Below are 26,955 nucleotides of genomic sequence, written 5' to 3' on the forward strand. Positions count from 1 at the left end.
CAGACTTGCGTTTCATGAGCTGCTACCGACAAACCAGCAAAAAAGACGCCAAATGTGTCATCTGTGACACTTGTGAGGTTATCTCAAACACACTCCGTCAGTCTTGATGCCGTTTAAAAATGTCGCGAGTTTACCTGGTGATATCCTCATGCAGGACGCGATCGCGAAAACACCACGCCGATGTTGTTCACAGGACAGCAAGAGTAAACGATCGGGAGACTCTTGTCGTCGTTATCGTTCCCTCGCACGTTTTATTTCTCCGGTTTCAGCGTTTTTGCGTTATTTATTTGTAAAAGATGTTTGAAATCATGTATGATTTTTGTTCCACTTCTCACGTGTACACCACTTTGTATTGGTCTTCCACGTGGAATTCCAATAAAATTGATTCATGTTTGTGGCTGTAATGTGACAAAATGTGGAAAAGTTTAACTTTTGCAACTCTTTAAATATAATTAATATTATAATTGTTTAATTTTATTTATCTGAGCGGCTTCAGATGAAATTATACAGGCATGCAGAGTAGGTGAACAATAAAATCAATCCACTGAGATTTTGATGTCAACTATCAAGGATGATTTTTAATGAATTTTTGATATGCTGTTATCATGTTGCATTGAGCTTGTTGAATTTAAGCAGAAATGTCCTTTTATCATGCAGTAGATTGAGAGAAAACTCTCCTCTCATTATGATGAATGAGTTGAAAATGACTCCAAGATTCCTCACTGTGTTTTCAGTACATACACATACACATGTCTGTCAAGGCCCAATTGTGGAGGGGACCAGAGAAAACTCCAGAGTCCTAAATTTTTTATTATTTATTCATTTATTTTTATTTTGTTATTGTTTTTTGTTTTTAGCAAAGTCACATACTAATTCAATATGAATTTTGTTTACCTTTAGCCAACAGTTTCAAATTTCTTTCAGTGTCGCCTGCTCTGGCCCCTGGAATACAAACATTTTTGGTCCCTGATGGCTCTGAATCCACATTTCTAAGAATAGAGTCTCGAGTAAGTATTTTTCCCCCTTGCTTTTTGTGTTGCAGAATAGAGAAAATAATTTTTGTTGGTGGTGCACCAAGACTTCTATTTCGGGCTACAATTCCTTTTTACAGTCACCCTTTGAGCCAAATTTCCCAGCTGCTTGGTCTCAGTGATAACATGATCATACTCTTTTTGCTCCACTCTTACAGTTTTGTTTCACTACCCTCTTCTTATGGTGCCACCTGATTTAAGCCAGATTTCCATTCATCTCTGTTAATGTAGCTTAATTTAACAAAAAGTCATCTCTAAGGAACTTCTCATGATTTCTTGGTCTTTTATTTCCTCCTTAGTTTGAGACAGTGGGAGAAGTTAATGCATGCATGCCTTTAAAAAAATAAAATAAATTTTCCCACAAGGTGGAGAAACACAATAAAACAATTCAAAGGAGAGACATGGGATCTGCTTTTGGTTTCTAAACCCTAACTCTAACTTACAGATGAAAACATTAAGAATAAATATGATTCTAAAGATGAAAGAAAATACAGTTAGGTCCATAAATATTTGGACAGAGACAACCGTTTCCTAGTTTCCACATTAACACAATGAATTTTAAAAGAAACAACTCAGTTGATGTGCAGACTTCTTGCTTTAATTTAGTGGGTTGAACATAAAGATTACATAAAAATGGGAGAAACTAAAGTGTTTTAACACAATCCCTTCATTTGGAGGTCTCAAAAGTAATTGGACAAATCAAATAACTGAAAATTAAATTTTCATGTCTAATACTTGGTTGAAAACTGTTTGCTGACAATGACAGCCTGAAGTCTTGAATTCATGGACATGACTAAGTGCTAACTTTCTTCCTTTTTAATGCTCTGCCAGGCCTTTACTGCTGCAGCTTTCAGTTGTTGTTTGTTTGTAGCAAACAGCATGCATTTCACTTGTTGACGTTTATTCTTCAACAAGTGAAATGAATGCTCAGTTTGGTTAAGATCAGGTGACTGACTTGGTCATTCAAGAATATTCCACTTATTTGCTTTAATAAACTCCTGGGTTGTTTTGGGTCATTGTCCATCTGTATTATGAAACACTGCCCAATCAATTTGACTGCATTTAGTTGGATTTGAGCAGACAGTTTGTTTCTGAACACCTCATCCACAATTTATTTGGCTGCTTCTGTCATGTGTCACATTATCAATAAACACTAGTGTCCCAGTGCTACTGGCAGCCATGCATACCAACGCCATCCCACTGTCCACACGCACTTTTTTAAACTTTATTTTTGTTAGTTTAATTTAAGTAGCTTTTTTAAAAACTTATATTAATATTCAGTTTTCCACTACTCTACACTGTTTTACTAATAAATATTAATCCATTCTTTAAACATGGGAACAAACCTGGAGTACTAGTATTTATAAAGCTCTTGTTGTTTTATTGAGCACTCAAAGCGCTTTACACTTCATGGTGTGGTAACCCATTTAAACAGCACTTCATTTCATTCCATGCATTATCGTCACTTACTGATTTCTACATCAGGACCGATTTGGAGTTCAGCATGCTTTCCAAGTATGTTTTGGCATACAGACAGCCCAAGCCACATTTTATGTGTTCTAGGAGATCTCAAAGTGTTGGCCTTTTTTTTGTGGCTTCAGAAATATTGCATGGCAGAAAACAGAATGGTTGGTTGGTTGGTTGGTTGGTTGTTGGAATTGGGATGCCTACTACCTGGCATGTAGTAGCATTGAAGCTACAACATGCAACACATCGTTTGCCGCCAACTAATTAGTGTAAACAATTGTAGACAGCCAGTGTTGACAAGCACAATAAATTACCTGGTTTAATTTAATCAGTATCTGCTCTGTGGAAGAAACTGAGCATCACTAGGCAGGCTGACTGGCACAGGAAGGAATCCCAGAACAGCTTGAAAAGTATGTTCAAAATTTGTTTTGACACAGAAAGCTCCCAGCCAACCAAGACATTCAAGCCAGGAGCCTACTTGCTTTGAGTGGACAAGCTGTGTAGTGAGAAGTCATTTTTTCATATACACTCACTAACCACTTAATTAGGTACACCTTGCTAGTGTTGGGTTGGACTGCCTTTGCCTTTAGAACTGCCTTAATCATTTATGACATAAATTCAACATAGTGCTGGAAACATTTCTTGGAGATGGAGATGGGGCGAATGTGGCTCAAGAGTTGGGAGTTTGTCTTGTAATCAGAAAGTTGCTGGTTCAAGCCCCGGCTTGGACAGTCTTGGTCGTTGTGTCCTTCGGCAAGATACTTCACCCGTTGTGAGTGTCCAGCAGCCTTGCCTCTGTCAGTGCACCCCAGGGTGGCTGTGGCTACAAAAAAAACCAGTCTAGATGACTGGATGTTTAAAGCGCTTTGGGGTCCTTAGGGACTAGTAAAGCACTATACAAATACAGGCCATTTACCATTTAGAGATTTGAGTCCATATTGACATGAAAAGCATCACATAGTTGCTATCATTGCTAATGAGACAATCACCATCATGTCCCAAAGAGGCTCTACTGGGTTGAGATCTGGCAATTGTGGAGGTCATTTGAGCACAGTGAACTCCTTTTCATATTCAAGAAATCAGTTTGAGATGATATTTGTGACATAGCATAGTTATGCTGCGGGAAGCAGCCATCAGAAAACTGTGTGGTTATAATGGGATGGCTATGGTCAGTAACAAACACTCAGGTAGTCTGTGTCATTTAAACTATGTTCAGTTGGCCCAAAGTTTGTAAGGAAACCGTCCCCCACACCATTACTACTATTACTAGCCTGAACTAGTAGTTCTGGGTATAATGAATCTATGCTTTTAGGTTGTTAACACTCTTGTCTCGATGAGAAGCTTGGGCTCGGGAGAACCCGATTGTCCTGCAAAGATGTTTGCTGCCGATGGTCGATGGTCGAACGACATCGACCATTGAGAACCATGACAACAGAGTTCTAGCTGAGTGGAGCTGGCTCAGACCTAGCTTATCGAAGACAGCGGTTACAGCTGTTCAAAGCCCCCACTATGCTGGCTGACATGATTGACGATGGGCAAGCTGTGAGTACTCAGACTATGTTTATTGAACACCATATGAGAAGATCTTGGAGAAGCTCACGGCTTTGCAACGGGAAATAGATAGACCTAGTGACCAGTGATGGACATTAAATTGGTGCTAACTGGTGAAATTGGTGCAGTTGTTCGCATTAACCCAAACAATCATCTCCCTCACTCATGCGGCTCTGGAACAACAAATTCTTGTCCCTGATAACAGGACTGTGTTTGGTCTCTCTGATCCTATCCTTCAAGGACACCTGCATTAGCTGAAGGATTGTTGACTTTTGCTTAATCAGGTGAAAGGACAGTCTCTCTTAAAGCTGAACACAGGATACACACACACGCACACACATACACTCATGTACACTGACACAGACGCAGACTCGCTCCCCTCCCCCATTTCAAATGCATCTGAATTTTGCCCCCCATCCGATGCAGACGGTGGGTCAGCTGGACCCGCGCAGAAATGCTGCAACCTGATGCTGCTGTCTACATTGGTTTACTCTAACCCTACTCGCCCACCCCTGTTGCTTGTCATGTGTTTTCATGGTGTTACGGTGTGAAGATTCATGTGCTTTCGAGTTTTTGTTTTCTGGTCTCATACTGATCTCCTATCAGAAGCTCAGTCTGAGTAGAGTTCTCTTTTTTTCTTCTCCTCCTCTACCCTATTGTGTTGTACATTTAATTGTTTTTCTTTACGCTACCTGTTCTGACCTGTCTCCCCAATGTGATGTTTGTGTGATGTGTCTATGGCTGGATCATCCTCCTCCTCCTCCAAAAATGTCACAGCACAAATTGAGATTCATCAGACCAATCAATAATTGTCTTCTATTGGCCAGTTGTAGTAAGTCTATATTGTGCACACACAGATGCTCTTTTTGCATACTTTTATTGGAGCAAGTGGTTATTTTATTTACTGTTGCCTTCTGCTCGATGCAGTCTAGTCATTCTCATTCATCTTCTAGCATTAACAAAGCATTTTCTCAGAGAGAACTGCTATTCACTCAACATTTTCTATCCGGTAACCATTCTGTGTAAACCCTAGAGATGGCTGTGTTGGATGGAAAATCCCAGTAAATCCTGAAGCTTAGTTTGAAGGTTGGCTTGACCATTATCTGTAGTTAGCTGTGTGCACATACAGCTCTCCAGCATCAAAAAATGAACGTTCACATCTGTTTTCACCTCTTAAGCCCCTCCTGTATTATGTCACAAAAAATATTGGCATATTTGTAAAAAATAGTGATATTAACAACAAACAAAAAAGGTCATGGATTAACATCTGAATTTCACAGTGAAAGTTCAGGCATTGTAGAAAGCCACCAGATGTTTTGCAGAAACCTAAATAGCCTAGTGATGCCCAGTTTCTTCCACAGAGCAGGCTGTTACATTCAATCTTTGACTTTTATACATGCCTGCAGTATCACACAGCAACAGAAGTAATAAGCACTAAATATAATTTCAGAAGGATGTGGGCATTTACACCTATGGAACAGCAGCAGTTACTACTTAAACAATAGTTCAATTTCGATGTTGCATTGATGATTTTAATTTTATCATACTGTTGATTTAATCAGGCCATGTATATGTCACTGTCTGATTAATTTTTATTTTGCAGGTATCTCAGATGAGAACATGAGTGGAAACACAGAGAAGGTAGGAAATCCCAAATATTTGTCACAAGAGCTTAGAGAATATTTAAGAATAGTCTCATTCTTTGACATTGCAATTTCTGAATGCACGATGTGTGTTATTTGCTTATTTATTACAGCCAGTGATGGAAGAAGACAGCCAGAACAAGTCATGTCAAATAGAAACCGAGACATTGCTTAACAGACTTCATCTTCAAGGCAAAATTCAACAAAAGTTGTCACCAGCAGATTTTCTTCAAATACGTCCACCTGTGAAACAGGTCGACCATGTAGAATCTGAGAAAGATCTAGCTCACACTTTTCTCCATAGGCTGATAATGTTGGACTACAGGGCCAGATATATTCCTGTAAGATCAAGCTGTAAGACCAAGGTGTCATTCAAAGCCTCCTCCAGTGACTGGGATGTTTTTGTGAGCAGCAGTGTGGACACACATAAGAAAGAGCAGACGTCTGTACATCCAATGGACGTTCAGATGGCAGTATTCCACTGTTCAGACAGCTTCCTAAAACAGATGATGATTACAAAGCTCTCTCAGTGTCAGTATGCCTTACCTTTGCTTGTTCCTGACCCAGTCACAAAGGAGATTCAGTTTCCTCTGTGGACTTTCAGAGAAATAACAAAAACCTGGAGGGAAAATCAAATCAAAGATAACTCAACGATCGTCACCATGAAGAGTGATCCAGTCTACAAAGCTGAAACAACCTTGGTGTCATTTTTCCGTCTGGGTTCTTTGTCAGTGTCTAAATCTCAGCTGATGAACACTTTGATCAACGACCGTCACGACACCTTCTTCCACAGAAACTGCCCAGGAAGCACCAAGTCTCGCTATCTGATGGATGGTGTGGCAGAGATTGCCTGGTACTGCCCTGCTGGAAAACCCAATGATGACTTCAGTGACTGCATTGCCTTCTGTAATCTCCATGGTGACGCTCTATCGACTGAAAAACAGCGTGACATACTGATTGAAAAATCCTCCATCAATATTTTTCTTGTGGCATCTCTGCAAAGCAATGAAGAAATTCAATCACTCATATCATCTCTTTTTAAGTCTCATAAGCCTCTCATTTGTCTAACTGTTGATGGCAGCTGTGATTCTGTTAAGACAATAAATGAAAAATACATAATGGTCCTCAAAGACAGAAACCTTGCAGATGTATCTGAACACCTGAAAAGGATCATTAGAGAAATTTTAACTTCTCTTAATGGTCCCAGCTTGAAACCATCCTTCCAGCTTGAAACCATGGCTGAGCTCTCTGGAATCAGAGTGGATGAAACTGACCCAGCCTGTCAAAGAGGGAAATCTGCTGCTATGAAAATAGTCAATCTGCTTAAAAAGGATAACAAAAATATAGCAAAATACACAGAGAACTGTTTCATCTCAGAGGAGACATTGAAATGGAGAAAATTCAAAAGCAACAAGAACTGATGAACATACGTCAGAAACAATGTGCTGCTTCTTGCAGTAAACTGATGCAGTTGTTCACTGGAAGTCTCTCATCATTGCCACCAACAGACAGAGAGTATTTCCTAAAATGGACTCAGATCTTCATAGATGCCCTCGGCACAGATGATGTTTCTTCAATTCTCCAAAGTTATGATGAAAAGTGGTCTGAGGTCTTGGCTTTGAAGAACAAATGGGACAAATCAGATCTGTTATTAAGAAAACAAGCTGAACTTGAAGACATATCAAAAAAACTTCAGTCTGCAACTTTTGGTTTGGAGCACATCTTCAGAGAAATGGGACAGATCTATGAAGCCCATAAAACAACACAAAGAGAGAGCAGACACTCTGACTGGTCTCAATACCCTGAGCTGGCTGCACAGCTGATGATATCAGGACACCCGATGGAGCTGTTGGATGGTGATGCAGGTCATGTGCCTTTAACATGGATCTCCAGTCTTTTAGAAGAAGTCATCAAGAAACTGGGAGACCAGAGAGTTTTTGTGTTGTCAGTTTTGGGCCTACAAAGCAGTGGAAAATCAACAATGCTGAACACCATGTTTGGGCTGCAGTTTGCAGTGAGTGCTGGCAGGTGCACCAAAGGTGCCTTCATGCAGCTGCTCAAAGTATCAGATGTGATGAAGAAAGACTTGAAGTTTGACTATGTTCTAGTGGTGGACACTGAAGGACTGCGTGCTCTTGAGTTTGGAGGTAACACTCTTCATCATGACAATGAACTGGCAACGCTTGTTGTTGGTCTGGGAAACCTGACACTGATCAACATCTTTGGAGAGAATCTGTCTGAGATGCAGGACATCCTGCAGACTGTTGTTCAGGCTTTCATGAGGATGAAGGAAGTTAAACTTTCTCCCAGTTGTGTGTTTGTTCACCAGAATGTCACAGATGTTGCAGCATCAGAGAAAAACATGGATGGAAAGAGACGCCTGCAAGAAAAACTTGACCAGATGGCCAAACTAGCAGCTGAAGAGGAAGTTTGTAATGCAGACTGCTTCAGTGATGTCATTGAATTTGATGTTCAAACAGATGTGAAATACTGTGCCCAGTTTTTGGAGGGCAGTCCACCCATGGCTCCTCCAAATCCAGGTTACAGTGAGAGCATCCAGGAAGTGAAGAACACCATCCTCTCTAAAGCTTCAGAGTCTGCTGGGATCACTCTCTCACAGTTCAAAACAAACATCCAGGACCTGTGGACTGCACTGCTGAATGACTTTTTTTTTTAATTTGGAAAACACACTTGAAATTTCAGTGTACAGAAATTTGATGGCCCAGTATTGGAGCTGGACCTGGACCCTGAGAAGCAACATGTTGACCATTGAAAACCAACTTCATAACAGAATTCAAAATGGAAAACTTGATTAGGTTCGGTTGAGTTATCTTGTTAGAGGATCAAGACAAACTTATGGAGAGATCACAGAAGCAATGACAAAATATTTTGAGGATGACAATGTGAAAGAAATGCTGGGCCAGTGGAGAGGACGATTTGAAATCAAAATTAAAGAGTTTCATGATGAACAAGTGAACAGAGTGAAAGTAAAACTGGATGGAGTCATCCAGCAGACGAGAGCCTGTAAACTGATTGATGATAGGAAATCAGAGTTTGAGAACAAACTGCTACAGAAGAGCAAAGAGCTCGCTCAGAAACTGAAGGATAAGGCCAAAGATGAAGAAGAGCTTCAAAGACAGTTCAGCTCTGTTTGGAGCAGCTGGGTTACTGAATTAACAGCAGATATAAAACCTGTCGAAGACATCAACTTGGAAAAAGATCAGTTAACGATCCTTCAACAACTTGGTTTTGAATGGACTCTCATAAATGAATGTAAAACGAGTGGCAGATACAAGAATATATCAGAGGTTGGTGATTATTCAGATTATATAAAGATACGTGGACAGACGTCAATGATTAGAATGATTGAGGCCTACCACAAACATGTTTCATTTGGCCCTTTCTCCCATGAAGAACAACAACAGATCAGATTGCTCATTGACAAAGCTGAAAAAGACTCACTTGATGCAATCAAAAGCAAATGTGTAGCTAAAAGAGGTTATGAAACAACTTATTTATATGAAGGGGTCAATCATGTAACAAAGGAAGTGCAGAAATTTCTGTCAGAGAGGAAATATACTTTGAAGAAGATGTTTACAGTTGATCTCTTACTGTTTGCGTTCTATAGGGTGGAGTGTTGGGTTGTTGCATCTCACAGAAAATTTAAAGTGATCAATGATGCACTCATTTATTTAGAAAGCAAGAAAACACAGTATTACACAGTTTTTAAAAGCTTTTGTAAAGGCAACTTATCTGCTGTTGTACTTGGAGAGCTGATCTGTAACAAGCTGAAAGCTAACACTGTTACGGCTGTCTGCAAGAAGACTGCCACTGATCTCGCTGGTGTAATTTTCCCAGCATTCAGTGGGAACAGACTGAACTTGGAGAAACATGTGTTGAAGTCACTCGCTGAGAAAGAAAAGTTTGATGATTTCATCACCTGCTTCACATATCCAAGGACACAAGAAGTAACTTTCATCAAAGCAGAAGTGCAGAAGTATATCACTGATCACAATGATGAAGCTCTGAATATACTCAAGAAAAATGTTGACGACATGAATAAACTTGTGAGTCAGGCTTTATCAACGTCAACACAAATAGTCAAAATTCACAGAGGAAACACACACATGTGGATGAAGGAATTTTCCAATGCTCTGAAGGATGAGCTGACATTTGACAACATATGTTTTGAAAACTTCAGTGACATAAAACATTTTGATTTCCTCAAGGAAGAGATTAAAAAAGGATTTAAATCTATCACTGAGCATCACCTCTCCCTGGAAAAACTGAATGAATCCAGCCTGAAGGCTGAAGATTTCCTCATAGATCAGCTGTGTAACTGCTCCTGGGTAACGTGTCCATTCTGTGCAGCTGCTTGTACCAATACCATGAAAGCTCACAGTCCTTATGACCACACCACTCCTTTTCACCAACCCTCCGTGATCAGTGGGGAGCACTGGGGACATACAAGTGAGTCTGGCATGCAGGTCTGTACAGAACAGGTTTCAAGTAATTACAGTTTTTACCCTTATCATTATTCAGGGAGGTCAACTCCCGATAAACAGTACAGAAGAGCTGGTTCACAGTATTATACCTAGAGAATGCCCTCTGATGGATCTCAAGCGTACTGGAAATGGTTTGTGTGTCGAATTCAGCATGAACTGGAAAGGCACTATGACTTTAAATTCCAGGGCAGACAAGAGATTCCACATCAGTGGAAAACAGTCTCTAAATATGAAGCCATTAAAAGTCTGGGTGAAATGTATTAGAGAGTTAAAGAAACTACAAACCTGCTGAAAATGACCAAACTGGTCTGCTTGAAAATTATTTCAATTTTATTTGCTTTTATTTTGCTTATTTAAAGTCTGTTGATGGTGGCAGCAGGGTAATCAGCATATTCCAGATATAATTTTCTTCAGGAGCATTTTGCAGTTTCTACATCTTGAATCTGTAGAGAAGGTGGGTGAAGGAAGGACAAAAGGTAGGTGGAGAGGAGAGGGGTGGAGGTGGTATTTATTTAGTATGGAATTACAAGGGAAACCTGGCCATGAAACTGCTGTTCAGTCAATTATTCAACTTTTAAGTCTCTAAATCTGGAGGACTGTGTATAAAAATGTCTTCGTAAACAGTTGATGCAATGATTCCGTTTTTTGGTGGAATCAAAAGTCACTGTGTTGGTGTAAAGAAGCAAAACTACAAAAACTGTCTTTGTCTGAAGAATTTGGGGACAAACTGTATTAGCAGTATCGCAAAGCATCTCTTTGGTCTGTGTGGACACACAAGTGAGCAATGGCTGTACTGGATTAATCTTGTAATAGAGAAACCAAAAAATCTACTTCCTGTTCTCATTAGAAAGAGGACTCCACTGGAAACTAACTTTAAGATTATATTTAATCTAAATATGTTATTACTACTTGTGTAATCTATGGTCTTCTGGTCTATATTTGCAGATACATTTCTTTTTAATTTTTTCCCCATTTGAATGAAATCAAACACACAAACTTGAGTCTGAAACCTTTAAAATGTATTTACATTATATTGTCTTACACAGGAAAACCTTACAGGGCTGTTGGGAGGAAATAGTGATTACTGTCATTAAATAATTAGCATTGATTATTATGATAGTGTTGAGTTTTCAGGCTCTCTATGTGACCGCAAACAGCCTCACATGTCAGAAAATGAGATGAAATATATATAAAATAAACAGCTTTTGAATAACAGCAATATTTGGCATAAAAAAAAAAAAAATCTAAGATTATAGTCCCTTAAACATTTCATGGTCATTATGTACGGCCATGATAATATACTTCAAAACAGACGTGACATGCAGACAAAGTAAAGAAATAAACATTCAATAAGCTGAACAGATGCAAAGGTCTCAGTTTTCTGTTTGAGGACTGCTTGTTCTCCCGTGGATTCACTAAGGTAGTAACTGAACGACAGAACGAGCACGCTTTGTTCCAGCTGCTTTCACCTTCTGACCTGCCATAAAAAATAAAAATACCAAATATCGGGGATTGTGATTGTCTAAGCGATGCTAAATGTTTCACAGCAAAAGAAAAAAAATTCTCCTCGTCTAAAGGAGGAAAACATCTGAACGCCAAACTTTAAATTTCTTTAAACACTGAGCCACAGTGCATGTGGAGTTTTCTACCAGACCTTTCAGTTGTAGTGCAGACAGAACAATCAAGTCAAAAAAGTCAAACTCAGTAACAAAAGAAAATCTCGACAGTACTTAAAAAGTATTGAGATAAAAATAAAGTAAAATAACACTTTGGATAATAACAATGCAGAGATACGTGTATCAAACATAAAAAGATATTTCCCTTTGAGATTAAGCAGACAGATGATGGTTAAAGGCACAATATAAATATGCACACGGGACACAAACAAAACGACACACAAATACACATTCTTAACGGTCAAGCTGCATGTGTGTGAAAATCTTCTTCAGGCTCAGTTATTGTTCAGTCTTAATCTCATTCAGACCGGGCAAGGTCCATCCCTCTGCGCTCCTCGCCGTCTACATAACAAAACAAACCCCTCAAAATACAGTTAATGAGCAAAGTAGAAGTTTATTGCACTGTCATCCTTTATTTTTGATTCCCTCCTATATGATTTAGAAAGACTTTGGGTTGTTGTGAGGCTGAGTGACGATAACTCAAAGTAACTGAGGAGGTGTGTAAAGCCATTTCTCGTTTACTTCTTTTCCCCCCCTTTATTATAATAATATCTGGGTCTTAGACTACCTTCTGTACCACTTTCTGACATTCACAGACAAAATTAAGACTGCGTCTAATTATTAATCATCTTCCTAATTAGTAATTTGATGCACATCATATCTACGACTCCAATAAGACCAACAGAGCCTCAAAAAGCCAAAAATATTCAGCTGCAAGTTTTCTGGTACTTTGAAAAACAATGAAAAAATACTTTTATGAAAAAAAAAGAAAGAAAATCAACAAACAACAACAACGATGAAAGAAAAACAACACTCCAGAATATTTTATGCTTTCATCTGAAAGTCAGCAAGTTTCCCAGATTATAAGAATAACTCACTGTGATGATCTCTGAAGAACAAAGTCTCATGATTGAGGACTTTGATTAATCCATGTGTGAGAAACTCAGCCATCAAGTTTACACATGAACCCTGGACTATGTCCTCCCTGCACACCAGGAAGTAATCTGCTTCAGACGTGTTCTCATTTGTGGGAATATGTTCGGTTGAAGTTTGCGTGCAGAAAGCAGATCAAACAAAGCTTTTCTGTTCTCTTGCATTTGTTTTAGGGAGGCGCAGGTTATTGAGCCCAATGGATCGAATCAGACAAGGTAACGTCAAAAACATTTCAGGGCTACGGCACATGTATGAAAGCGTCTGGTTTAGTCTCATGTGTCCCTGCTGGGTCGTCTCAGTAATCCAGCCATGGATGCTCATCTTTTCCTACTCAAACACTCTGAAAACATGGATCAGGCTGTGACTTGGTTACTTGGGTCATCAAAGAAATAAAAACGCTACATGATCTTCAGCTGTGTAACATTTCTCTAAAACCACAGATGGGCTCAGTTTTTCTTTAAATAGGAGGAAAGTGAAAAGAAGACTTCTACTTTGTGATTAGCTTATGAGCAAAAAATAAACTCCCATTAATCGGGTGTTCACTTGTACTGGAACAATTTTGGAAAGACCAAACCAGCACACTTTAACCAGGCATCAACAGATCCATATCACAGTGAAATGAATATGATAGTGCGGACGTTTGAATCACGGTTTCATTCTGGTTACAGATTTGTCAATCCACCTCTCTTCTGGGAATTCAAGGACACTTGGGACTGCGCTCTGAGGAGCCCAAAGGACACAAAGAGTGTTGATTATCATTGGCATAGGGTGGAAAAAATGTTTTCAAGTCCAAATATATTCAAAACATCACCAGTCATGACAAAACCTCAGCTTTCAGCTTCAGTTAAAGAAGCTCTTTACAGCCACAAGAGGAAAAAGGATAACTACACCAACGTCAGATATTTAGTGGATGTAGTTCTACGTATGTAGTCCAGCCCTGGAGTGTAATTGGAGGCTATTATAATATTTATTCTTTATCATTTATTAAACTTTTATTACTTATTTTTGCAGTATTCTGTTAAGTCACATATTTGTTTTCTTGCCTTATAAAACATCAAATGAAGCCACGAGTCTGAAAACCACAAAATGGGGGAAAAATAATAATAATAAAATTACGATCCTTCTGCTCAGTCATCCATGAAACTGATGATGCTCTGTGCATTTTTTCCCACACTTATTACCACTTCCTGCAGTTTGCATCTCTTATCCTTAGCACATGCTCGGTGACCACGGATCACACACAGTGGAGAGGTCAGAACTGATGGTGCTGACTGATGGTGTGGTTTGGTCTTGTCGTGACAGTCAGAGATTAATGGCCCCTGCTGCCCTCCATCACTGAGTACCTTTTGTTTAATAACGGTCTGGCTACATGAGAGGTAATACATAAAAGTGGGATTAATTGATACTTGATGACTGTCAGGAACATAATGAAAAACATAAAGGCAAAATGATGCTTTCAAGTCACCCCGGAAAGAGATTTTTCAAAATAAAAAGCTATGACAACCTCCACAGACAAAGCCACCAACAAACAACGTCTCCTTAGCCGTTTAAACTCAGTGAGAGTTGAGGGATGATGTTCGCTGCAGGACATTTGGATGTTTATGTGAAAACAAAAGCCAAAAACCATGAAGAAGCTGGATAATAGAAGTCATCCCTTCCGTGTCCAAATCAGTGCCAGTTTCAGCCGCAGTGAGCTTAGCTGCCGTAGAGGAGGGGGTGCTGGGCGAGAGGAACCTTACTTCTGATGACTGACGCGTCCAGTTTGTTTCTCGCAGGCGGCTCCGACCCAAAGTCCGCCTCAAAGCGTTCACCAACACACAGCGAGTTGCAAGTCGTCGGACAGCGAGAGCAGATTTCTAACAGGTGAGTGTGGATTGTTGGGCTTGTGGAGAATTTTTCCACACACAGTTTCACTCCACAAGTCACCAGTACGACGACAACATTTTTCCCTTTGAGTGCACAACATTCAACAGCATCCTCGTTACAAGAAGTCCAGTTCCAGCGCTCGGTGAAGGGACACGAGGTCGCCGTGACTGGAGATCCGCCAGAAAGGCATGTTGTGCTGCAGAGGGAGGGAGACAAAAAATTAGGCACAAGAAAGCAGAGTGTGTAATTGTAAAGAGCACAGCCTGACAAAGTGTTTTGTCCACGTGAGACATTATGTTTGTGGGTCTCCCGTCTACATATGGCAACATACATATGGTTCGTGTTTTAGTGTTTTCATGCAAGAAAATCCCTGCATTTATAATCACTTCTTAAAAATACATAGAAAAAAAAACACAACTTCCTGGCTCTTATTTTGAAAGTTCACTCGTTGTCAACCAGCTTCCCCTGTCCTTTTCATCTTATATGTTTTTTCCTGACAGGTTAACTTTGTACCATTCAGGTACTTTCTCAGAGAGGATCTAGGATGAACCTGCTCTGAAGATTCAAGTCAGTCTAAACAGTAACTTCAGCAGGTGGAAAAATAGCTCATGTATCTTTTTTGTTTATTGGTTATAAACAATCTTCTTTCATGCCACACTGTAAATATCTGTTCAAGTCAATGTCATCCAGGATCATATTCTCCTAGTAAACCATGCCTTGTTTCTCTTTCCTGGTACATGATCTCGTGATCAGGAAGAAAAATGATAACAAATACCATGTGGAACATGTACCTGCATCTTTTTCCCTAAAAATCTGAAATTCTGCCTGTCCACACAAAAACACAATCGAATTGATCCATTAAAATGGGTCAAAAAATCATAAAATGCTGCAGATCATCCAATTTGAAATTAAATAGTTTTAAAAATTAAAAATTTAGTTTTACCTGTTTTGCTGCAAATTCCTCATCTCGGCCGTCAAAGCGAGAGACGATTCTCTCAAAGCAGCTCTCTTTCCCTACATGACAGGAAACCACAGGGAAAAGGAAAATAAAGAATCACATAAATATATAAACAGATCTTCTTTTTTTTAAAAAAGTAATCAGGTTGCATACGTACCTATTTTTGTGGCACTGTAGATGTTTTCGATGGGGAAGACGTCTCCCAGGCCGTAGAGCAGCACTTTGGCCAGAGCTGGAACCAGCTGAGTCGTGGTGACCAACACGTTCATACACTTCCCCCTGTTGGTGGGTGTCACACACACACAGATTTATAACATCATCATCCAATTCAACTGTACTTGATTTGATTTATACAGCACCAAATCACAACAACAATTGCCTCAAGGCAGTTTAAATTGTAAGATAAAGACCCTACAATAACTCAGGGTTAAGGGTAAATCTCAAAGATGCAAACAAAATATTTTAACAAGGAGTAACTAATCTACGACATACTACCTACGAGCTAAAACGATAACCTGAGGTGCTCAAACCTGGACTGGATGAGCAGCAGAGACTTGAGCGCAGTGCTGAGCCAGGAGTCTGTAACATTCTCGATCTCGGACTGAAGCCTCAACAGCAGCTCCCTCTTCATGGGATTCAACAGGCCTGGAAGACCAAAAAAAAAAAAAACCCAAAGCAGACGTCTATGCTTAGCCTTTGAGCCTCTTCACTGCAAGCTCTAAACTCCGTCAGGAGCAACACAGAAATGCACGCCTTTTACAAAATGTTTACAATGATCCACCTACTGTGGCTCAAACTGCAAAGTCTGAGTGCAGCTCACCTCCTTAACAGTTTGCTGTTTGTTTTTGGCTGCTGTACTAAAACATTTATTTGGGCACAGAGTCAATGGTGGGAGCACAGTCTTATATAGTACCCCATATGTGACTCCCCCCTCCCCTTGAAAAAATGAATCCTTCTCCTACTTGCTTCCTGTGGAATTACAGTTGTCTCTTTAGATGCAGATAAAGTACTCGACTGGGTAAACTGGATATTTTATTAGCAGTTCTTACTTCATAAATTTAATGACAATACAGCTTGATGTTACTTTTTAAAGCTTCAACCTACAGAAGGGCACCAGACAGGGCTGACTACTTTTCCCCACACTTTTTGTCATTTTCATTGACTCACTAACAGCAGTAATCTGAGAAAATGTAGATATTAAAGAAATTCAAACTAAAAATACAGACCATAAGATAAGTTCCAGTTAAGCATCATAACCGCTTTAAAAGCCTTAGCATAAACATCTCTCTGACAGCCTGATGGAAATTTTTTAAAAATAACTAAGTCTTCACTGATCCAGCGTAAACTAACATCTACTTGAATATTTGTCAGAAAAAGAAAAGACAAAATTTGTAATCATAGCATGAGAAAGGGTTAAAGAACATGTTATACAAGACAGAAACTTTATTTTGTTTCAAGAACTAGAATCAGCCACAGTAAATTTCTTGAATATCAGCAACTGAAATCCATCATGCAGGATCCAATCATCTGAATCTACAAATACCTACTTGGTAAAATTATTTTAAAATAGCTAAGTTATTATTTAAAATTGATTCCTACCGCTGCCTGCTGGACACTGCTGCCCCTCCCTGGGATGTGGGTACTTTTTGCCTCTGAGGTGCATGGCTGGATGTTCTGGTGTAGTCGTTGACCTGCTCTTATGTGGGTGTTAGTCCAGGATGGCTTGAACCTGTTCAGGAGGGCCTCTGCCTGGTGCTGGGTGGTTTTTAGGGACCTGGGGCCTGGGTGCCCAGTTCTCAGCTCGTGATAGGCTAACTGGCCTCTGGTGGAGATGAGTGCCCGTTGCCTCTGGTTCTCGGCAACTCTCACACTTGCTAATGGATTGGAGGTTTAGTTTCAACAACTTTTTGTGCTCAACAAAATATAGTCAACTGACTATGTGAATACATCAAATGGTTTTTCCATCAATTGAATTTTTTCTTCCCTAATGGCACAAGCATGTATTAAGATGACAGGGCCAAGGTTTTGACACAGTTTTTGTGTTTGTTGTTGACCAGTGATTGGTTCTCTTCTTTGGAAGTTTAGAATGAGTTATGTTTTAGTTTTAGTTTTATATTTCTTGTTGTTCATGTGTTTTGTCATTCTCTCACTCTCCCCAGTAATGTCACCCGCCTTGTAGGAGCACAACCACTACTACAAGTGTCACACTTGCATTGTTGAGTCCTCAACAAGTACTCAACAATGTGGTAAGTATTTATGGTACAGGTACAGCCTGAGAGAATGCCTGAACGTGTTAGTCCTGAGTTCAGGGCCAGTGCATTGAATTAACTTGTTTACAGACAACTCTCCGCAAACATTTGCTGATCTGCCATGGCAGAAGTGTAGCAAAAGTGAAAAGAAGGTAACTGAAACTTATTTACAAATCTGACCACACAAACAGCCAGTTGGCTTAGTTTGGCAGAGAGCTGTCAAATCTGTTTCACCCGTCATTCATCAGTTGTTGCTGAATTTGTGGCTGCTCCATATCAGTGCAATTTATGAAATATAAGATTATGCATTCAGTGTTGTACACAATGAAAACATTCACAATGCGAAGCACAAACTGTTTTAATATTAAAGACACAGACAACAAAAAGTTTTTCAAACTGCTGACAATTGTCTTTCTTCACTTGACTAAACATGCTGAAACATTTGCAAATACTATAGAATAGAATAAAAAATTGCAACAGTGCTGAGAAAAAGCAAAAGCGGAGCTGAAATAAAAGTTGAATTAAACAAAATTCAGTGTGGATATAACTGGTTACAAATCTGATCTCAAATCATATGATCTGTGAGAATAATATTTAACTGAAACAATGAATCTAAAATTAAATTGAACATTACACCAATAAAATAGAAAAGATGACATGTTTGTTGTGGTTTCAAATGCAATGTTTGAAATTAATGATCAAGAGTGTTGTTTATTGAATAAATGTTGCATAATTAAAAATATATGCATTTAAAAACAGGACATAAGACAGATTCAAATTATTGTAAGATAATTTTTGGTAAAGAGCTTTAAGAAATGCAATGTAATGTACATATTTTATTTTAGAAGATGAGGAGAAAGATTTAACACAATTCTGAGATTTTTACCTCAAACCTCAAACATTAGAAACATGAAGAAAATGCCAAATTATGAAATTAACTTTTCCTGGCTCGAAATTGGCCTTTGATGGTTAACTATGCATGTTTTCTATGCAAGATTTGTCTATATATATTGAGAACATTCAGTTGGTTAACTTGTTCAACAGCAGTTTTTATATTCCATTTTTGACTTTTTGATAAACAAAAACTGTTTGTTATGAATAGGAAAATGATGTGTTCTCAAAGTCTAGATCCTCTGGAAAAAAGATTGCAATTATAAACTTGAAAAAAACTAAACAGGGATGATAAAGTGGATATTTTCTTTATCAACTCTTTATTGAAAGACCTTTAACACATTGGAATATAATGAACATATTTTAGAAGAAAGGAAGATAAAAATTCTGAGCATTTTAGCTCAAACATTAGAAACAAAAAGAAATTGTCAAAGTAAAAAATGATGTGTTATCATCATATAATTTGCACATTACAGTTTTCACTCAGATTTTTCCTGGATCAAAATGGGCCTTTGGTGGTTAACAATGCATGCATAGGCAAGATTGCTCATGTGCATTTAGAACATTGAGATGGTTAACTTGTTCTACAGCAGTTTTTTTCATTTAGTTTCCTTCCATTATCGACTATTTGATAAACAAAAAATGTTTGTTATGAACAGGTAAATGATATCCCAAATAACAAAACCAGGTTAAAAATGTGTTTATCTGGACAAACTTTGAAAGCCTAGATGGAAGCAACATTGAGAATGTGACTTGTGTTTTTCCTCTTTGTATTATCTTGTGAGTTAACTTAAAGTCACTCATATCATCTTCTTTGTGTTAATAGTTTTCTCACTCATACAAAATCAGACTGTCACAGCGGTATTAACAAGTTATTGGGTGAAAGCAGGTATCAAGATTTTCAGCAGATTTGCAGTTTCTTTGACTCATTAATACATTTCATCCAGACTTTTAATGGCTTCTTCTTTAGATATTTTTTTCCATTGATCTGGAATTGCTCCTCTGTCCTGGAAGTTTTTCCCATGGTGCTTTTCCAGCTGCATTTTAAATTGACATACAAACCATTTCCAGAATGCCAGTTTAGACCCATCAGGGGTGATTTTCCAGGTATCATACGGTGGACCAGCAGTTTTGTACTGTTTGTAGGGAATTGTTTCCTCTGAATCATATTTAGGGTAAAAGGTGCCATCACTTGCAACATCTGTTGTGCAGAAGTTGACAATGAGCTCTACTGTACCTCTATAGTGCCATCCTTCTATCCCAGAGGGTCGATGAAAAGGAGTGCTGTGGTCATCAGGACTGTGATCTTTCATGGTGTTGGTACAAACAGCTGCACAGAATGGACACTTTACCCAGCAACAGTTACAAAGCTGATCAATGAGGATTTCTTCAGGCTTCTTCCTGGATTCATTCAGCGTAACCAGGGAGAGGCTATACATGTCCTTAATGATGGGTTTAAGTCCTTTTTCTATCTCTTCCTTGAGGAAATCAAATTTTTTTATGTCAGTGAAGTTTTCAGAAGGAATGTTGTCAAATGTCAGTTTATCCTTTAGGACATTACAAAATTCATTCAGCCACATGTCTGTGTTTCCTCTCTGATTTTGGACCTTTTGTGTTGCAGTAAATAAAGCTTGACTCACGGTTTCTTGGATGTCATTAACATTTTTCTTGAGTATATTCACAGCTTCATCTTTGTGATACATGTAGATGTATTTCTGCACTTCTGCTTTAATGAAAGCTTCTGTTTGTTTCCTTGGATTTGTGATGTAAGTGATGAAATCATCAAAGTCTTCTTCCTCAGTGAGTGACTTCAACACATGTTTCTCCAAGTTCAGTCTGTTCCCATTGAATGCTGGGAAATTACACCTCATCCTTCCAGCAAGATCAATGGAAGTCTTGTTACAAACAGCCTCAACAGTGGAAACTTTCAGTTTCTCACAGATTAGTTCTCCAAGTACAACAGCAAATGAGTTTCCTTTAAAAAAGCTTCTAAAAGCTGTGTAATACTGTGTTTTCTTGCTTTCCAAATAAGTGATTGGATCATTATTCATTTTAAATTTCTTGTGTGACTGTAGAAGCCAACTCTCTGCCTTGTAGAACACATACAGCAAGAGATCAACTTTAAACTCCTTGTTTAAAGTGCATTTCCTCAGTGACAGAAACTTCTGAACTTTTTCTGTGACATGATTGGCCATTTCATGCAAATATGCTGGTGTGTAGCCTCTTGCAACTACAGGTTTGTTTTTGATTGCACCAAGTGACTCTTCTTCAGCTTGGACAATGAGCGATCTGATCTGTTGTTGTTCTTCATGGGAGAAACCATGTGAAAAAAGTTTTTTGCAAGTGTCCAGATAACCACCTGTCTTCTTATAACCTGAATAATCACCAACGTCTGATAATTTCTTGTATCTGCCATTTTTTTTGCATTCATTTATAAGAGTTAGCTCAAAACCAAGATCTTGAAGGATAGTTAACTGATCTTCTTTCAAGTTAATTTCTTCAACAGGTTTTGTATCTGCTGTTAATTCAGTAACCCAGCCGCTCCAAACAGAGCTGAACTGTCGTTGAAGCTCTTCTTTATCTTTGGCCTTATCCTTCAGCTGCTGAGCAAGCTCTTTGCTCTTCTGTAGCAGTTTGTTCTCAAACTCTGATTTCTTCTCATCCAGCTTTTTACAAGCTTTCTTCTGCTGGATAACGCCATCCAGTTTTCTTTTCACCATTTTCACTTGATTATTAAGAAATTCCTCAATGTCTATTTCAAATCGTCGTCTCCACTGAGCCAAGATCTCTCTGTCTTTGTCATCCTCAAAGTACTTTGTCATTTCTTTTCTGACTTCTTTATATGTTTTGCTTGTTTCTTCAAGAAGATAAAACTCTTCAACCTCATCAAGTTTTCCATTTTCAATTCTGTTATGAAGTTGGTTTTCAATGGTCAACATGTTGCTCCTCAGGGTCCAGGTCCAGTTCCCATACTGGACTTCCAGTTTTCTGTACACTGAAATTTCAAGTGTGTTTTTAAAACTGAAAAGAAAACTTTCATTCAGCAGTGCAGTCCACATGTCGTCAATTTTGGTTTTGAACTGTGAGAGAGTGATCCCAGCAGACTTTGAAGCTTTAGAGAGGATGGTGTTCTTCACTTCCTGGATGCTCTCACTGTAACCTGGATTTGGAGGAGCCATGGGTGGACTGCCCTCCCACAGCTGGGCACAGTATTTCACATCTTTCTGAACATCAAATTCAATGACATCACTGAAGCACTCTGCATCACAGACTTCCTCGTTGGCTGCTAGTTTGGCCATCTGGTCCAGTTTTTCCTGCAGGCGTCTCTTTCCATCCGTGTTTTTCTCTGCTGCTGCAACATCTGTGACATTCTGGTGAACAAACACACAACTGGGAGAAAGTTTAACTTTCTTCATCCTCATGAAAGCCTGAACAACAATCTGCAGGATGTCCTGCATCTCAGATGGATTCTCTCCAAAGATGTTGATCAGTGTCAGGTTTCCCAGACCAACAACAAGTGTTGCCAGTTCGTTGTCATGGTGAAGAGTGTTGTTACCTTCTAACTCAAGAGCACGCAGTCCTTCAGTGTCCACCACTAGAACATAGTCAAACTTCAAGTCTTTCTTCATCTCCTCTGATACTTTGAGCAGCTGCATGAAGGCACCTTTGGTGCACCTGCCAGCACTCACTGCAAACTGCAGCCCAAACATGGTGTTCAGCATTGTTGATTTTCCACTGCTTTGTAGGCCCAAAACTGACAACACAAAAACTCTCTGGTCCCCCAGTTTCTTGATGACTTCTTCTAAAAGACTGGAGATCCATGTTAAAGGCACATGACCTGCATCACCATCCATCAGCTCCATCGGGTGTCCTGATATCATCAGCTGTGCAGCCAGCTCAGGGTATTTAGACCAGTCAGTGTTTCTGCTCAGTCTTCGTGTTGTTTTATGGGCTTCATAGATCTGTCCCATTTCTCTGAAGATGTGCTCCAAACCAAAAGTTGCAGACTGAAGTTTTTTTGATATGTCTTCAAGTTCAGTTTGTTTTCTTAATAACAGATCTGATTTGTCCTGTTTGTTCTTCAAAGCCAAGACCTCAGACCACTTTTCATCATAACTTTTGAGAATTGAAGAAACATCATCTGTGGATAGGGCATCTGTTAAGATCTGAATCCATTTTAGGAAATACTTTTTCTCTGTTGGCGACAATGATGAGAGACTTCCAGTGAAGAACTCCACCAGTTTACTGCAGGAAGCAGCACATTGTTCCTGACGTATGTTCATCAGTTTTTCTTCCTTGTCACTTTTCTCCTTTTCAATGTTTCCGCTGAGATGAAACAGTTCTCTGTGTATTTTGCTCCACTGATGCCACAGTTGGCCTTGACAAGGGAGAAAATCATCTTTGATCTTTGAGACATCCATGTTATCCTTTTTAAGCAGATTGATTATTTTCACAGCAGCAGATTTCCCTTTTTGACAGGCTGGGTCAGTTTCATCCACTCTGATTCTAGAGAGCTCAGCCATGGTTTCAAGCTGGAAGGATGGTTTCAAGATGGGACCATCGAGAGAAGAAAAAACCTCTCTAATGATCATTTTCAGCTGTTCAGATACATCTGAGTGGCTTTTGTCTTTGAGGCCCATTATATACTTTCCCTTTTTTGTCTTAACAGCATCACGATTCTCATTAACTGTGAGACAAATGAGAGGCTTATGAGACTTAAAAAGAGATGATATGAGTGATCGACTTTCTTTATTGCTTTGCAGAGACGCCAGAAGAAAAATATTAATGGAGGATTTTTCAATCAGTATGTCACGCTGTTTTTCACTCAGTAGAGCATCACCATGGAGATTACAAAAGGCAATATAGTCATTGAAGTCATCATTATGTTTTCCAGCAGGGCAGTACCAGGCAATCTCTGCCACACCATCCATCAAATAGCGAGACTTGGTGCTTCCTGAGGAGTTTCTTTGTAAGGTATCGTGACGGTTGTTGATCAAAGTGTTCATCAGCTGAGATTTAGACACTGACAAAGAACCCAGACGGAAAAATGACACCATGGGTGTTTCAGCTTTGATCTTTGAGACATCCTTGTAATACTTTTTTAGTGGACTGTTTATTTTCATAGAAGCAGATTTCCCTCTTTGACAGGCTGGGTCAGTTTCATCCACTTTGATTTCAGAGAGCTCAGCCATGGTTTCAAGCTGGAAGGATGGTTTCAAGCTGGACAAAACTTCTCTAATGATCTTTTTAAGCTGTTCAGATACATCTGAGTGGTTTTTGTCTTTGAGGCCCATTATGTACTTTCCCTTTTTTGTCTCCACAGCATCACGACTGTCATCAATAGGTAAACAAATGAGAGGCTTCTGAGATTTTAAAAGAGATGCTATAAGTGATCGATTTTCTTTATTGCTTTGCAGAGATGCCAGAAGAAAAATATTAATGGAGGATTTTTCAATCAGTATGTCACGCTGTTTTTTAATCAACAGAGCGTCACCATGGAGATTACAAAAGGCAATGCAGTCATTGAAGGCATCACTGTGTTTTCCAGCAGGGCAGTACCAGGCAATCTCTGCCACACCATCCATCAAATAGCGAGACTTGGTGCTTCCTGGGGAGCTTCTGTGGAAGAAGGTGTCGTGACGGTTGTTGATCAAAGTGTTCATCAGCTGAGATTTAGACACTGACAAAGAACCAAGGCGGAAAAATGACACCAAGGGTGTTTCAGCTTTGTAGACTGGAACACTCTTCATGGTGACAATGTCTGAATCAGACTGAGTTACCTTCCAGGTTTTTGTTATTTCTCTGAAAGTCCACAGAGGAAACTGAATCTCCTCCGTGACTGGGTCAGGAACAAGCAAAGGTAAGGCATACTGACACTGAGAGAGCTTTGTAATCACCATCTGTTTCAGGAAGCTGTCTGAACAGTGAAATACTGCCATCTGAACATCCATTGGATGCACACGATCCTTCTCTTTCTTATTTATGTCTGCAGTGGTGTTCAAGAAATCCTCTAGATAACTGTCATCATCTATCTCAGTGTCGTCAGAGATTGATAACTCACGATTAAAGATAATAGATGATGTATCTTCATTTACAGTGGGGTTATCGAAATCCTCTAGATATCTTTCACCTGAGATAGATGGTATATAGAAGTTGTCATCTATCTCAGTGTCGTCAGCTACTGACATAGATGACTTCGTGTCGTCAGATGACTCAGGACTGTCTGGTCTTACAGAAATATATCTGGCCCTGTAGTCCAACATTATCAGCCTATGGAGAAAAGTGTGAGCTAGATCTTTCTCAGATGTTACATGGTCCATCTGTTTCCCAGGTGGACGTATTTGAAGAAAATTTGCTGGTGACAACTTCTGTTCAACTTTGTCTTGAAGATGAAGTCTGTCAAGCAGTGTCTGCATTAACAAATAATAAAGAGGTACTACATGTAATAAATTACATTGTCATATGGCAGAACAGAGTAAATACTCATTTCGATCTTTTGAATAAAGGTTTATTCTCCTACCTTCTTGTTTCCACTTATGTAATCATCTGTGGTTTCTGCAGGATTGCATGAACCAGATAAGCATTATACACAGTGCATGTTGCTGCAAATCCTTTCAAAGTTATGAAGTCAGCAGTTTATATACAGTGGGGCAAAAAAGTATTTAGTCAGCCACCGATTGTGCAAGTTCCCCCACTTAAAATGATGACAGAGGTCAGTAATTTGCACCAGAGGTACACTTCAACTGTGAGAGACAGAATGTGAAAAAAAAATCCATGAATTCACATGGTAGGATTTGTAAAGAATTTATTCGTAAATCAGGGTGGAAAATAAGTATTTGGTCAATAACAAAAATACAACTCAATACTTTGTAACATAACCTTTGTTGGCAATAACAGAGGTCAAACGTTTACTATAGGTCTTTACCAGGTTTGCACACACAGTAGCTGGTATTTTGGCCCATTCCTCCATGCAGATCTTCTCAAGAGCAGTGATGTTTTGGGGCTGTCGCCGAGCAACACGGACTTTCAACTCCCGCCACAGATTTTCTATGGGGTTGAGGTCTGGAGACTGGCTAGGCCACTCCAGGACTTTCAAATGCTTCTTACGGAGCCACTCCTTTGTTGCCCGGGCGGTGTGTTTTGGATCATTGTCATGTTGGAAGACCCAGCCTCGTTTCATCTTCAAAGTTCTCACTGATGGAAGGAGGTTTTGGCTCAAAATCTCACGATACTTGGCCCCATTCATTCTGTCCTTAACACGGATCAGTCGTCCTGTCCCCTTGGCAGAAAAACAGCCCCATAGCATGATGTTTCCACCCCCATGCTTCACAGTAGGTATGGTGTTCTTGGGATGCGACTCAGTATTCTTCTTCCTCCAAACACGACGAGTTGAGTTTATACCAAAAAGTTCTACTTTGGTTTCATCTGACCACATGACATTCTCCCAATCCTCTGCTGTATCATCCATGTGCTCTCTGGCAAACTTCAGACGGGCCTGGACATGCACTGGCTTCAGCAGCGGAACACGTCTGGCACTGCGGGATTTGATTCCCTGCCGTTGTAGTGTGTTACTGATGGTGACCTTTGTTATTTTGGTCCCAGCTCTCTGCAGGTCATTCACCAGGTCCCCCCGTGTGGTTCTGGGATCTTTGCTCACCGTTCTCATCATCATTTTGACCCCACGGGATGAGATCTTGCGTGGAGCCCCAGATCGAGGGAGATTATCAGTGGTCTTGTATGTCTTCCATTTTCTGATGATTGCTCCCACAGTTGATTTTTTCACACCAAGCTGCTTGCCTATTGTAGATTCACTCTTCCCAGTCTGGTGCAGGTCTACAATTCTTTTCCTGGTGTCCTTCGAAAGCTCTTTGGTCTTGGCCATGGCGGAGTTTGGAGTCTGACTGGTTGAGGCTGTGGACAGGTGTCTTTTATACAGATGATGAGGTCAAACAGGTGCCATTCATACAGGTAACGAGTGGGGGACAGAAAAGCTTCTTACAGAAGACGTTACAGGTCTGTGAGAGCCAGGGATTTTCCTTGTTTGAGGTGACCAAATACTTATTTTCCACCCTGATTTACGAATAAATTCTTTACAAATCCTACCATGTGAATTCATGGATTTTTTTTTCACATTCTGTCTCTCACAGTTGAAGTGTACCTCTGGTGCAAATTGTTATATTCCCAC

General features: G+C 39.5%; 1 protein-coding gene and 1 pseudogene across 3 annotated transcripts in view; one reads left to right on the plus strand and one right to left on the minus strand.

Moving 5' to 3' along the window:
- Positions 1-551: 551 nt before the first annotated feature.
- On the plus strand, positions 552-10,514 carry LOC146492912 (interferon-induced very large GTPase 1-like; annotated as a pseudogene). Its single transcript, XR_014871764.1, has 3 exons — positions 552-1,007; positions 5,653-5,690; positions 5,806-10,514. The product of XR_014871764.1 is annotated as an interferon-induced very large GTPase 1-like (transcript).
- A 687-nt stretch (positions 10,515-11,201) lies between these two features.
- Positions 11,202-26,955, minus strand: part of LOC146492913 (interferon-induced very large GTPase 1-like) — a 125,308-nt gene continuing 109,554 nt past the window's right edge. For both annotated transcript variants that reach the window (XM_085147530.1, XM_085147531.1), the window contains exons 5-9: positions 25,291-25,325; positions 16,161-25,180; positions 15,788-15,909; positions 15,616-15,686; positions 11,202-14,868 (exon numbers count right to left, since the gene is read on the minus strand). In XM_085147530.1, the coding sequence (XP_085003656.1) occupies positions 19,700-25,180; positions 25,291-25,325 (5,516 nt within the window). In that variant the 3' untranslated portion in view covers positions 11,202-14,868; positions 15,616-15,686; positions 15,788-15,909; positions 16,161-19,699. The remainder of the gene's footprint in view (positions 14,869-15,615; positions 15,687-15,787; positions 15,910-16,160; positions 25,181-25,290; positions 25,326-26,955) is intronic.

The sequence above is a fragment of the Neolamprologus multifasciatus genome, chromosome 22 (genome assembly GCF_963576455.1).
Source record: "Neolamprologus multifasciatus chromosome 22, fNeoMul1.2, whole genome shotgun sequence".
NCBI classification, from domain to species: Eukaryota; Metazoa; Chordata; class Actinopteri; order Cichliformes; family Cichlidae; genus Neolamprologus; species Neolamprologus multifasciatus.